At 41.4% G+C, this 14,775-nt stretch overlaps 1 protein-coding gene across 1 annotated transcript in view; it reads left to right on the top strand.

Annotated features, from left to right (window-relative positions):
- Positions 1 to 476: 476 nt before the first annotated feature.
- AR (androgen receptor) overlaps positions 477 to 14,775 on the top strand; it is a 224,647-nt gene continuing 210,348 nt past the window's right edge. Inside the window, exon 1 of the mRNA XM_055563642.1 lies at positions 477 to 3,157. Within this exon, the coding sequence (XP_055419617.1) occupies positions 1,638 to 3,157 (1,520 nt within the window). The 5' untranslated portion in view covers positions 477 to 1,637. The remainder of the gene's footprint in view (positions 3,158 to 14,775) is intronic.

The raw sequence follows: 14,775 nt of genomic DNA, 5'->3' as shown, positions 1-14,775 counted from the left end.
TGGGCTTGCCCTGAACATAGTCCCTCACTGAAGGAGATCTCGTATTTCCTCTATACTTCTATCTCCCTTTCCCACTCCCTCCGCCTCCACACGTGCACAGGGTCTGTTTTGAGATTGGACTTCAGAACCAAATCTGGTAAATGCTGGCCTCTGAGAGCTCAGTGGCCCTGTCTTTAAAATAAAGCTCTGAGTTAAAGCTTAAAGAGTTAGCCCTGTCGCTTAAAAATCTGGTCCAGAAAAGCAAGAGATAGTCGGGGAGCTGGGGTCCTCCTAAGCTAGACCAATCCTTTTCTGCCCTCACCCACGCTGCGCCAGCACTTGTTTCTCCAAAGCCACCCGGCTTTCCTGCGCGTTCAGGGGAGGGGAGAAAAGGAAAGGGGAGGGGAGGGAGAAAGGAGGTGGAAAGGCAAGGAGGCAGGCCCGGCGGGGGCGGGACCCGACTAGCAAACTGTTGCATTTGCTCTCCACCTCCCAGCACCCCCTCCGAGATCCCGGGGAGCCAGTGTGCTGCGAGCGCCGGAGGGTCCGGAGCAAGCCTGGAGGCAGAGCCAGCGACCGAGGGAAAGCGAACGAGCTAGCTGCTTCCGTGCGGGACAGGAGCCTAAGGGACGCACCGCGTCAACCCCAGCGGGCTCTGGCGACAGCCAACGCCTCTTGCACCGCGGCAGCTTCTAAGTCGCCGCCCCGGAGCTGCCCTTTCTTCTTCGGTGAAGTTTTTAAAAGCTGCTAGAGACTCGGAGGAAGCAAGGAAAGTGCCGGGTAGGACTGACGGCTGCCTTTGTCCTCCTCCCCTCCCCCTGCCCCCCACCCCCAGGGTCTCCTCTACGGCTGCTGCCTCTGTCTGTTCCTCTCAGCCCCCTCAACCTCCCCCGCCCCCGCGCTTCCAGTCAGTCCCGCGCGGCCAGCCCGAGTTTGCAGAGAGGTAACTCCCTTTGGCTGCGAGCGGGCGAGCTAGCTGCACGTTGCAAAGACGGCTCTGGGGTGCCAGGAGAACTGGGAGCTGCTTCAGCGCTGCAGCCAGAATCTGGCTGGTTAGGCGGTACGCAGGTCAGACCCCCTGGTTCCTCTTACTCCCTTTCCACCTCCCCTGCACGCTGCTCCTCCTTCCCACCAGTTTGTGGGGCCAGAGATCAAGCGATGAAAAGGCAGTCAGGACTTCAGTAGCCAACACCCCCCCCCGCAAAAAAAAATAAAAAAAGAAAGAAAGAAAAGGGACAAAACATAACAAAGCCCCAACCAAAACCAAACAAACGAAACCCAACAGCAAAACCCAAAATAAACCAAAGAGAAAATAACCAGGCTCCTATTTGCACCTGCTTCAGTGGATAACAAATTCAGAAGACGGAGGGTCCCCCCTACCTTCAAGAAGCATCTTTTGAATCTACCCTACAAGTATTCAGGAACAGATTGTGAGCCTACCAGGGAAGATCGTGTCCAGGGCGTGTTTTCTCTGCACTAGACTTTGAGGCTGTCAGAACGCTTTGGAGTGGTTATTCCTGCAAGTTTCCTTATCAGGAGCTTCCCGCAGGTGGGCAACTAGCTGCAGCAACTACGCACTGCAGCCTGTTGAACTCTTCTCAGCAAGAAAAGGGGAGCAGGATAAAGGAATTAGGTAAAAGATTGAGCCAAGCTTCGGGATGGAAGTGCAGTTAGGGCTGGGGAGGGTCTACCCCCGGCCACCGTCCAAGACCTATCGAGGAGCTTTCCAGAACCTGTTTCAGAGTGTATGCGAAGTGATCCAGAACCCACTCCCCCGGCACCCTGAGGCCTCGAGTGCAGCACCTCCCGGCGCCCGTTTGCAGCAGCAGCAGGAGACCAGTCCACGGCAGCAGCAGCAACAGCAGCAGCAGAGAGAGGATGGCTCTCCCCAAGTCCAGAGCAGAGGCCCCACAGGCTACCTGGCCCTGGAAGAGGAACAGCAGCCTTCACAACATCACTCAGCCCCCGAGGGTCACCCGGAGAGTGGCTGCGTCCCAGAGCCCAGAGCTGCCTCTGCTGCCGGCAAGGGGCTGCAGCAGCCGCTGCCAGCACCTCTGGATGAGGATGACTCAGCTGCCCCATCCACGTTGTCCCTGCTGGGCCCCACTTTCCCCGGCTTAAGCAGCTGCTCCACCGATCTTAAAGACATCCTGAGCGAGGCCGGCACCATGCAACTTCTTCAGCAGCAGCAGCAGGAGGCGGTATCCGAAGGCAGCAGCGGGAGAGCGAGGGAGGCCACTGGGGCTCCCATCTCTTCCAAGGACAGTTACCTAGGAGGCAGTTCGACCATCTCGGACAGCGCCAAGGAGTTGTGTAAGGCAGTGTCGGTGTCCATGGGCTTGGGTGTGGAGGCGTTGGAGCATCTGAGTCCTGGGGAGCAGCTTCGGGGGGATTGCATGTACGCCCCGCTCCTGGGAGGTCCACCAGCCGCGGTGCGTCCCACTCCTTGTGCCCCGTTGGCTGAATGCAAAGATTCTTTGCTGGATGATGGCCCGAGCAAGGGCACTGAAGAGACTGCTGAGTATTCCCCTTTCAAGGCAGGTTACACCAAAGGTCTGGACACTGAGAGCCTGGGCTGCTCTGGCAGCGGCGAAGCAGGGGGCTCTGGAACACTTGAGCTGCCATCCACCCTGTCTCTCTATAAGTCTGGAGCACTGGACGAGGTAGCAGCTTATCAGACTCGCGACTACTACAACTTTCCGCTAGCCCTGGCCGGGCCGCCGCCCCCTCCACCACCTCCCCATCCTCATGCCCGCATTAAGCTGGAGAACCCGCTGGACTACGGCAGCGCCTGGGCGGCCGCTGCAGCGCAGTGCCGCTATGGGGACCTGGCGAGCCTGCATGGCGGGGGTGCAGCAGGACCGGGCTCAGGCTCACCCTCAGCCGCCGCCTCCTCTTCCTGGCACACTCTCTTCACGGCCGAAGAAGGCCAGCTGTATGGGCCAGCTGTATGTGGCGGAGGCGGGGGCGGCAGTGCAGGCGAGGCAGGGGCTGTAGCCCCATACGGCTACACTCGGCCACCTCAGGGGCTGGCGGGCCAAGAAGGCGACTTCTCCCCACCCGATGTGTGGTATCCCGGCGGCGTGGTGAGCAGAGTGCCCTATCCAAGTCCCAGTTGTGTCAAAAGCGAAATGGGTCCCTGGATGGAGAACTATTCTGGACCTTATGGGGACATGCGGTAAGTCTCTCCTCCTAAAAATGTTTTTAAGCCTAGAGTCAGCCCTCTCCTCCCCGTGCGAACATTCTGTTCCTGGGCGAGCTTAACAGAGTTTCACAGAAAGGGCCGCTTTAAATCTGGAGCCTTCCCTGGACTCTTGGCCTACCAAAGATTGACCTTTGCTCTCTGAACCCCAACTGTGTGCCCCAGCCCACACCGCTGTGAATCCTGGATGCTGGTGCAAGCCTTTCTAGATTCCTTGACTTGACAACTCTCCACTAAGCCTCCTAAAATCTTCCCTGCCACTTGGTACTCCATGTCCTGCCGGCTCCAAATTTAAATCCAGTTCCAAGGGCCATTTTACGAAATAAACCCTTTTAAGCCCTCCACTACTTTTCCTTCTCCCCTCCCCCCAATCAGAGACCCTAGACAAGAAATGTGGGCACTTTCTCCTCTTAAGGTCTGTTGGGGTTTGCCCCTCCAGCTTGTCTTGGCAGGTTAGAGGCAAAATGACTGGCCCAAGCTTTTCTCAACCCGCTTCCTCCAAGAGATGAAAGGAAGCATGGGATTATGGGAAGAAGGTGGTCTCTGGGTTGTGAGGGCCGCTGTATGGGAAGATGAAGTGAAGTCCCTTTGCTGGCAACAAGGAGGACTTGCCCCAGGGTTGGAGGTCAGGAGACAGACTCCAACCAGGCACAGTTAGAGCAGGCAAAGGTAGGGGAAAACCAAATGACAAATTTCCTCATAAACGATAGCTAAGATTTGCTCTCACAGTTTGACTATGTTGGACCTAGATGGAAGAGTTGGATTTCTCTTGTAAAGTGTTTATTTTCTGTATGAATTACAAAAGATCCACAATTCATACTTTGAGTTTGCATCAGATCTATAAGGAAGAGAATGTTCTTTTAATGAACAATTTAACCAGACTTGAGTCTGACTTATAAAAGTGTTGAGGGAAAAGTTTAAAAGGATTTCCTGCTATTGCAGTGTGCTCAGAAATCTGCTTTTGTGAAGGGAAATATTCTTCACTATATTCCTTCATTTTAAGGATATACTTGCATTTTAAAACATGGTAACAAATTGGGTAAGAACTGTTAGGGACCTGTGAGCCTTACTCTTGCCCAAGAGTTTTAATTAGGATATGAAAAAAGTAGCAGTCAGTTTCATCTTGCCTGTTAAAATTTCTTCCTTACTGCAACTGAGCTTTTTGGAGATCAAAAAGCTGTTTTAATTTTATAAAAAATTAAAGATTTTTTCCTGAGCAAACTAAGATATTAGTTAATCTCTGTGAGGGAGGGAATATTAACTGGGGAACTAACTCCTCAGAACTGCTGGGTGTTGATGTCTTCATGGACTTGAGTCTTGTTCCGAGTTTCTGTAGCTATTTTCTTTACCTGTGACATTTTCAGTTTATTAGCCTTAGTATGTTTGTTTGGAGACTTAAACCAACAACTTGCTTACTTTCACTGATGCTTCTGTTCTTGGAAGATTGATAGCACAATGTTAGAAAAGAAAGAGGAGAATGGGATTTCATAAAATATTTTTTCCTGGGCTACTGAAGATATAGCTTCTAACCAGGCTTTGCATTTTTTAGGTTTTTAAGGTTTGACTTACAAGATTTTCAAAGGGTTCATTTATATTCTCAGTCTTTAAAAATTTTTTTTGCAAAGTGGGCATGCTGTGGGACAAAAGGTCTTCATTTTATAAGAACAGATTCACTTGCTAGAGTATATTTTACCCCTCCCCCCCAAGGGCTGTTGCTTGTCAGCAGAACTCCCTTTTTAATGTGAATAGTTTGTTTGTTTTGGTTTGGTTTTTTTTTGGCGGGGCGGGGGAGGGGGTGGAATGTATAAGGTGCTTCATGACTTGCCTAGTCACTGGAACCGTCCCTTTTCTGTATGCCTCCCTTAACACCTAAGTAAGTAACTCAATTAACAGGGAGAATATGAATGATTCCACAATAAGGGATGTGTGTGTTTTCAAAGGCATAACCTGAAATGTTCAGAAAAGTGGCTATAGAGAGTTTTTAAAAAGTTCTTCCCACCAGGTGTGCAGTAAGCTAGGTGATTTTATCTCAGATCTTCATGGAAAAACTTCTCTATTTCTAGAACCTGCATAAATTAATGACCTCAAATAGTGAGAAATAAGTAGTAACCTAAGAAAGTACAAGATTATTTATTCTCTCCTGGTTTGTGATTGCTGTATTGGTTATAGGAGTCTAGTGAAAGGTAAAACTGGTGTTTCTGTCTTGTGAGTTGACAAAGATTTTTCATGTGTAAAATATAGAAAATCTTCAAATTGGGTTTTTGAAAATTTATCGATTTTATCATAATTCAACCAGCCCCAATCTAAAAGTTGATATTTTTTTACTTTCTCTTTCTTTCTCACATTTTGTAGGGCACAATTTGGTGAAGGGAAGGAATTTTTCTTAAGTCAAAGCTAGAACTTCCACTCTCTCTGTATTACATGCATTATATGCCATCTTTCAGTGAAAAATCTCAACATTCTAGAGACTTTCAATAATATGTTGGATTCCTCCCTTTTCCAATTGTGTGTGAACTTCTGGAATAATTCTGTGTTCTTATACATCTACAATGCTTCTGTCGAGAGGAGAAAGGCCTTAGATGGTCCCTTTTGTGTATGTGTGTGTGTATATATATATATATATATATATATATATATATAAGCATGTGGTTTGAGCTGTGGAAGGAATAATAAAAAGTGATAGGGTTTGTATGAAACCCTGATAACATTTTATGAAGCTGTCTTCTTTCAGAGATCAAACAAGACTACAACTTTGTTAATTGACCACTGTCTCATTTGGCAGAAGTAAGGCCCTTTATATCCCAGCAAATAGCATAATAATATGACAAATATTTATTCTCGGGAGATGAAACCAAGAGAAGCCTATGCAGGAATTAAAGTTGGAGTTTAAATAAATAATCCAGATGCAAAAATAACATTTTAATTTTTCTGTTGATAATTTGTTCTGGTCTTCATAATAGGTAGAATTTTAGTAATGCTTTAAAACTGGCAAATCCTGCCTTTCTCCATTAGTTATTTCAAAAGAGGTCATTTTATTAATTCCCCTTTCTATCTACTTTCCTCTCTGCAGTTATCAAGCAGCTTTTTAATGACTATTTTGCAAGGAGCAGTTTGTCTGTTTCGTAAATCTGAGTTTTGCTTTGGGAATGATGCTCTCTGTCTATAGACCTTCAGGGTCAATATGTTGGGAAGAAGCATCCTTTCTTCACAGTCAGCAAATAACTGGTGAGATCTCTCTGGGTACCAGTAATCAGAACTCAAGCACCAGATAGTCACACAGGGTGGTACCTCATTTAGAAATATGTGCAAGATGTAGGGATAGAATTCTCTTAGTTGTCTACAGAGTATCTCTCTCAGCTCTGCCAAAGGTTAACATTAGTGAGACATATTTTTGAAAAAGCTTGTAGCTTTCCAGTTGCAGGGTCACTTAAGGGTGCTTTCTTGCCCGTGTTAATTTTACCTCATGAGACTTCCATTCTTTTTGAGCTGTAAACTTGGATATTAATATATTTAATTTGCTGGCACATATAATTTTCTTTTAAAATGTTTCCCCCACCCCCACCCCAGTGGTAATCTTCTTATCTGGTATACATATGTGCATTTAAACCAAACAATTCTTTGGTCCCCTGACTCTTACTTGTACTGTGTCTGCTCTTGGTGGGATATGTGAGTTGGAGTTAGGGACATGGGCAATTTTGCTATTATTGATATTTATGGTGATATCAAGACCATCAGTTTCATTCGGAACTCTGCTAAGCAGGGAGCAGAACACTGGCTCAGTGTGGTAAGGAAGGAGCTTATTTTATAACCAGACCTGAAATCATGATTCCGAAAAAATAGAGAGCAAATAAAAATCAAGTTTTGTGAGGTTGGTTGGAGAGGGAAAGGGAAACCTCTCCCCACCCACTACCTCCACCATTTTCTCTTTGTCTGCAGCTTCCTTAAGTGCTGCCTGTCCCTGATTTTCTTTCATTCTACTCCTTTCATGCTTTTGACATTGAAATATAGACTCTTCTTTCTACTTTTCAGGATATTTTTCTCATTATACCTGTGGCGTGCTCCTAAAGAATATTTTTTAATCTAGAGATTAACAGATCAGATCAACCCCAGCACCTTTCTTTTAAGACTAGATGACTTGAGGAGATTGCAAAATGAATTACCTTGAGGTTAGAGCCTGATTCAACAGTTACTGAGGGAGCTGAACTAGATGCTTGAGGACTTGGTGATTTAATGAAGAAATTTGCTGGCTGCTGTTTGTCTTTTGTTCTCTGTCTCTCTCTGTCTACTGGCTACTTTGGCAACCTTTTCTCAAAACTTGAGAAAAACTGGACCTTCCCACCTCTGAGACAGGTCTGTGTGGGTCAAATTTCTGCAGGGCTTTCACATGCAACACCTAATCTGTATGTGATGGTGCTTGCTAAAAGTGTCTGGCTGGGCTAGTGTGGTGAAGTTATATGTAAATTAATCATTTAAAACAAAGAAAGGTATTAAGAAAGTAATCTGCCTCAGAATTTACCTGCCAGCATTACATCAAGTTCTGAGATGTTGAACTCAAGAGTAAGTTACTGTCATCCGAGACATAAAATTGACCTTTCCCCACCCCCCCCATTGCTTGTAAAACTCGATACAGTTATCAGTACTTATTGGATTTTGTGATATTGAAGATAATTATGAAATCTCATATTTATATAGCACTCTTTTCAGAGAAAAGACTCAGCATCTTCCAGTTTATAAACTAGCACTCATGTAAGTTTGAGTATGCCAGAAGGGTGCTTAGTGAACATCCCTTTATTAGTCGAGGGAGTAGAATTTGTTGCATTTTCTATAACATTTGTTTATCATGTGGATAAACCTCTGTAGAGTGACACTTCCCAACACTTTTTATTAAAGTTTCCCACTTGACAGATGATATTTTTGCTTAGTAAAGACTACATTTGGTGGCTGCTGTATATAGATTTATGCCCAATTTTTGTGTTTTATGCATAATTTCTTGCACACTCATGAGTGTTGCCATCCCTTCTCTCTCACACCGATTCCTGCTGCCATCTGACCGGGCAGAGCAGTGTTGAGAGTGGCTAATCTGGACAAGCATATGCTGGTTACTTGAGAATGCTGCCAATTTAGATCATACAGTACTTGAGTTTTATTTTTTTAATCAACAGCTTTATTGAGACGTAATTCACAGTAAATAATGTCATTCACCCAAGTATATAGTTCAGTGGTTTTTATTATACTCAGAGTTGGGCAACCATCACCACAATCAATTTTAGAACACTTTGGTCACTTAACAGTCAAACCCCACCCTAACCATGAGCAACTATCAACCACTTGTCTACTTTCACTCTCTATAGGTTTGGCTATATTTCTTATAAATGGAACCATGTAGTACGTAGTATTTTGTGACTAGTTTCATGTAGAATAAATATTTCAATGTTAATCAATGTTGAAGCACATCTCAATACTTTCCATTTTATGCATGTACCATACTATCTATGATGGACATTAGAGTTGTTTCCACGTTTTGACTATTATGAATAATATTGCTGTGAACATTTATGTACAAGTTTCTTTTTGTGAACAGGTTTTTAATTCTTTCGGCTATATACCTAGGAGTAAAGTTTCTGGGTAATATGATAACTCTTTGTTTAACCTTTTGAGGCTCTCCCAAACTGTCTTCAAAAGTGGCTATACCATTTTACAATCTCACCAGCAATGTATGAAGGTCCAATTTTTCCACATCTTGCCAATTATTTTTATTTTTCAAACTTTGAACTTTTTATTTTGTATTGAGGTATAGCTAGTTAACAAATTTGTGGTGGTTTCAGGTGAATAGTGAAGGAGACTAGAGAATAAGGATGTGAATAGATACATGTGTGTATATGTATTATCCCCCATATATTCTCTGGATATATGCCTAGGAGTGGGATTGCAGGGTCATTGGTAGCTCTATTTTTAGTTTTTTAAAGAGCTTCCATGCTGTTCTCCATAGTGGCTGTACCAACTAATATTCCCACCAACAGTGTGGGAGAGTTCCCTTCTCCCCACACCCTCTCCAGCATTTGTTGTTTGTGGATTTTTTGATAATAGCTTTTCTGGTTGGTGTGATGTGATATCTCATTGTAGTTTTGATTTGCATTTCTCCAGTAACTAAAGATGTTGAGTATCTTTTCATGTACCTGGTCATCTGTATGTTCTCTTTTAAGAAATGTCTATTCAGGTCTTCTGCTCATTTTTTGAGTGGGTTGTTTGTTTTGATGCTGTTAAGCATCCTGAGGTATTTGTAATTTTGGAGACTAATCCCTTATCGGTCACATCATTTGCATTTATTTTCTCTCAATCTGTGGGTTATCTTTTCATTTTGTTTATTGTTTCCTTTGCTGTGCAAAAGTTTCTGAGTTTAAGTAGGTACCAATTTTTTAATTTTTATTTTTATTTTCATTATTCTGGTAGATGATCATAAAAGATGTTGCTGTGCTTTATAAATGTCAGTGTTCTACCTATGGTTTCCTCTAGAAGTTTTATAGTGTTCAGTCTCACATTTAAATCTTTAATCCATTTTGAGCTTTTTTGTACGTGTATGGAGTTAAAGAATGATCTAATTTCATTTTTTACCTTCGGCTGTCCAGTTTTCCCAGCACCATTTGCTGAAGAGACTGTGTTTCCAATATTGTGTAGTCTTGCCTCTTTTGTCATAGATTAATTGACCATAGGTGCATGGGTTTATTTCTGGGAGTTACTGTCTTTTTAATCCCAGTGTGAAGTGGGTGTCAAGAAGTATCTGAAAGTGGCTTTGATTTGCATTTCAAAATGACTAATAATATTATAATAATATTAGGCATCTTTTTATGTGCATATTGACTGTATATACTCTTGTCTTTGGTCATTTTTAATTAGATTATATGTCTTACTCTTACTGAGTTGTAAGAGTTTTAAAAAATATATTCTAGATACAAATCCTGTAACAAATTATGATCTGTGAATATTTTATCATATATGTGCATTGTCTTTTCACTTTCTTGATGGTATTCACTAAAGAACACTCAAACTTTTGAAGCCCAACCTATTTTTTTGTATGTAGCTTATGATTTTTGTATCATGACTAAGAAGGTTTTGCTTAATCCAAGGTCACAAAGATTTACACTTAGGGTTCCTTCTAAAGAGTTTTATAGTTTTGGCTGTTAAATTTAGATTTTTGTTCACTTTTGACTTAATTTTTTAGGTAAATATCTAATTACCACAGCACCATTTGTTGAATCTTTCCTTATGTAACTATCTTGGCACCCTTTGTGTAAAATCAGTTGACTGTAAATGTGAAAGTTTATTTCTGGACTGTGGGCTATATTACATTGATTCTATACCAATACCACAGTGTCTTAATTACTGTAAGTTTTTAATAAGTTTTGAAATTAGTAAGTGTGAGTCTTCTAATTTTATTATTCTTTTTCAAGATTGCTTTTGAATAATGTGGATTTTAAAAAATTTCTCTATGAATTTTAGGATCAGCTTGCCAATTTCTACAGAAGTCATTTGGGATTCTAATAGAGGAGGCTAATAGAGGAGGTAGATAAATTTGGGAAATGTTGCACCTCCACATGAAATCTTCTGATCCATGGCCATGGAATGTCTTTTCATTTATTTATATCATCTTCACTTTTTTCAACAGTGTTTTGTAGATTTAAGAGTATAAATATTGCACTTCTTTTGTTTAATTAATTCCTCAATATTTTAATTTTTAATGCTATTATGAATACAATTTTCTTAGTATCCTTTTAAATTGTTCATTGCCAATGTATAGAAATATAACTGATTTTTTGAAAATTGATTTTATATCTTTCAAGCTCCCTGAAACTACCTGAGTTTTGAACACCTCTAGGATTTAAGAGGCAAAAGGTTTCTGTTGCTGTGCTGAAAATTAAAGCATACTTTGTTTCATCTGGTATGAAGGCTGCATAAGGACACTGTTCTCAACTTTCCTCAACTGTGAATTAGAATCTAAAATTTTCAGGTCATTAGAGAACAGTAGGAAAGGAACATATTAATAAGGTTTATGCAGTTAGTAGTTCTCTTTTTCGTATTTGGATTTGGGAACTACTAGCATTTGGATTTGGGAACTACGAGCAAGGGGGTAAGGAATAATAATTTCTATGTAGAAAACTAACATGAAGAGGTAACAGATGCAAACTAAACCAAAGAAATCACTAACTAACTATATTTGGCTTATGTTTGAGTTTGTGTATTTATGTATTTATATGTGTCCCTTAGATAAAGTAAATGCCACCACTCCTTCTGGTATGTATTTGTAGATGAAGAAGTGGTTTATTTACTCTCATATAATTTGGACTTTTTTTCAGGAATGCACTCCATAACCATAAATAAGAGATAAAATTTACCTATAAAGGGATTGAAATTTGATTTCATTAACACTCTGGGCTTAGGGTCATAACTAATCAGCTATAGCTATTGTGTCCTGAAAATGGTAAGTAAACTGCAAGCCACATAAGAAGAGGTCCTGTTGTGACCTAGTTGTCTTTAGAGATGACCTTAATAAACTGATTTTTAAAAAGTATTCATCAATCAACCACTTTTCATTAAACACCTGCTATATGCCCATCTGTGTACTAGTTGGAGATCACAGTAAAGGGAACATAATTCAGTGAGAATCTCAAGATTGCTGTCCTCAAGAAGCTTATACCTATTAAAACCAAAACAAAACAGAATAGCAACACTGTGATACCAGTATGATGAGATGTTGGATTATGTGTTGTGTATTTTTTAAATGTAAATATTAAAAAAAGAAATGGATCAACATAGGTGGAAGTGGTTAACGGTATTATCTGTCATTGCTTCTTATCCTATATGAATTAAGTTGGGATATGGTTAAACTCAAGCAATAATTATAGATCTTGATGGATATTTCAGATACCAGAAGGTAGTATTTCTGGAAAGACAATGATGAGTGAACTGGAGTAAGGGGTTGGAATCTATTTCTGTTTTTTTAATAGTGCCATGCCAGTCAAGTTATTTACTAGTTTCTTTCTCATTTTGGGCTATTTTGTTGCACTTGCTAAGAACATGTTTTGATGTCTTTTACTGCAATATATTAGGAATTAGTTAAAATTGAGGGTGATGAATAGGTCTAAGTTTGTCATGAAAGGCAATAAAGATGCCCAGTGTGGTGATCAAATCAAGAATTATTATTCGGTTCTCAAGTTTTCCATTGATCATGGTGACTTGCTTTGAGGTTCTGTAGAAATTGAATTTCAGGGTATTGGTTAAGGGAGGGAAGCAAGAAGCACAAATCAAGCAATTCTGGGAGTAAGGGGAATATGAAAACTTTTTCTAATAAGGCTTTTGCTAAATTAGATGATGTAGTTTTAAAATGACACACTTCTTAATTATGGGTTTTGTTTTCTGCAAGTTGAGTAGTTTCTTGCTTATGGAAGTGTAGTCCCACTATCTGGATGCTTGAGGGACTGCAAGTGTCCTGTGACAGATTTTCCCTGGAAACAGTTGGACTCCTTTGGTGGATTCAGCATATCACAGGAAAACTTGAGCCAGAACCTCCTGGTACCAGACAATAAATAAGCTACAGTGGTACTTAGTATTTAATTTGGGATGTTCTTTTCCAAAGTACAAAACATTTTAGTAGCACTATTTAACTCCTGTCACCTTTCTCTCAATGTGGAACAGGGAATAGTGACGTTGGACATATTCCAGTAACATTTCACAGTCTACAGAATGGTTTCGTATTCCATTATTGCATTTCATCCTCATTTCTATCCTATACAAAGAGTCAGATTTACTTTATTTTAATACTCTTCATGCTATTACAATTCTATCATTTCCATTGCAAATATTATGTTAAGAGAAGTTAAGTAACATGTCTAAAGTCAAACAGCAGAGCTGGGATTTTGGCCCCACTCTTTGTTCCTCAAATCAAGTGTTCTTTTTTTTTCTACCACACAGATTGCTCACCTCATAGATAGGAAATAGGAGAGTCAGAGAGGCAAAATAACCTTAACTAGTATCACTAGAAATTCGTGAAGCTCTTAAGGCTCCTGGGTCTTTTATCCACTTACTGGACTGATGGATTGGGTTGTGTGGGCATTCAAGTCGCTGACAGTCTTACCATCCTACTTTATAGATTGCATTATTCGACAAATACTGAACTTTTTATATATCAAATTCTATACTAGGCACCATTGACACAGCAATGGGCAAGGCAGATGAAAATTACCTCCCATCATGGAGTTTACAAATTAGTGAGAGCAGACATGTAGAATATATCTGATGGTGATAAATGTCATGAAGAATAATTTAGCAGCGTGTGGGGAACATATAATGATAGTGGAAAGAACTATTTTACATTTGTTAGTTATAAAAGGCCTTACTGAGAAGGTGATATTTAAGCAGTGACCTGAAGGGAATTAGGAAGTGAGCCATAGGGATATTTGAAATTAGAACATTCCAGGCATAGGGAACCACAAGTAGAAAGGGCCAGAGGCAGGAGCATACTTTGTATGATGGAGAGTAGCAGAGAGGCCTGGATGGAATTTTAAGTAATGGAAAGTGATGAGATGAAATCAGAGTTAATGAGAGATTTCTCAGGTCTTGTTTAGGACTTCAGTTTTCACTCTGACATGGGGAGTCATTGGAAGATTTTAAGTAGAGGGATAACATGAGCTGACTGATACTTTAACAGATCCTCTTCTTCAAAATATCTACCATTCTTTGATATTTTATACATTTGTTTGTTTACTTATTGTCTGTGTGGAGAAAATACTGAAAGAATGAAGGGGAAGCAAGGAGATGAGGCTGCTGCAGTGATCCAGGTGAGAGATTATGGTGGCTTAGACCAGAGATTATTGGTAGAGGAGTTGAGACATTGGATTCTTGATTTGTCTTCATGGTAAAGCCTACAGTATTTACTAACGGATTAGATACTCATTGTGAGAAAAAGAGAAAAGTCAATGCTGATTGTCAAGCTTTTAATCTGAGCACTTTGAAAACTGTGACTACCATTTACTGAGATGATGCAGATTGTAGGTAAAGCCGCTTTGTGTGTGTTTGTGGGGTAGGAATCAAGAGGTTGATTTTTGATGTACAAAGTTTGAGTTATTTGGTGAACATCCTATTGTCTTCTTTTCAGTTTTCATGCAGTGCCCTTATCTTTCTGCTTTTCAAGAAGATTAAAAGAGATCTTAGAAATCATCTTTTTAGTGATGGACAGGGAAGCCTGGCATGCTGCAGTCCATGGGGTTGCAAAGAGTCAAACACGACTGAACGACTGAACTGAACTGAACTAGAAATCACCTAGACCTTTGTTGCCCCCTCCCTTCTCCCTTTTATTTTATACAGGGCTAGAGAGGAGTGGAGTCTTGTCTAGGGTGAAACAATAAGCTGGCAGGATAACTCGATCACAGACTCAGTTTTCCTGGATTCTAGCTTGGTCCTTTTGAAGAAGGCAATGGCACCCCACTCCAGTATTCTTGCCTGGAAAATCCCATGGACAGAGGAGCCTGGTAGGCTGCAGTCCATGGGGTCGCTAGGAGTCGGACACGACTGAGCGACTTCACTTTCACTTTTCACTTTCA

The sequence above is a fragment of the Bubalus kerabau genome, chromosome X, assembly GCF_029407905.1.
Source record: "Bubalus kerabau isolate K-KA32 ecotype Philippines breed swamp buffalo chromosome X, PCC_UOA_SB_1v2, whole genome shotgun sequence".
Classification (NCBI taxonomy): Eukaryota; Metazoa; Chordata; class Mammalia; order Artiodactyla; family Bovidae; genus Bubalus; species Bubalus kerabau.
This window is presented reverse-complemented; position numbering and strand designations above follow the sequence as displayed.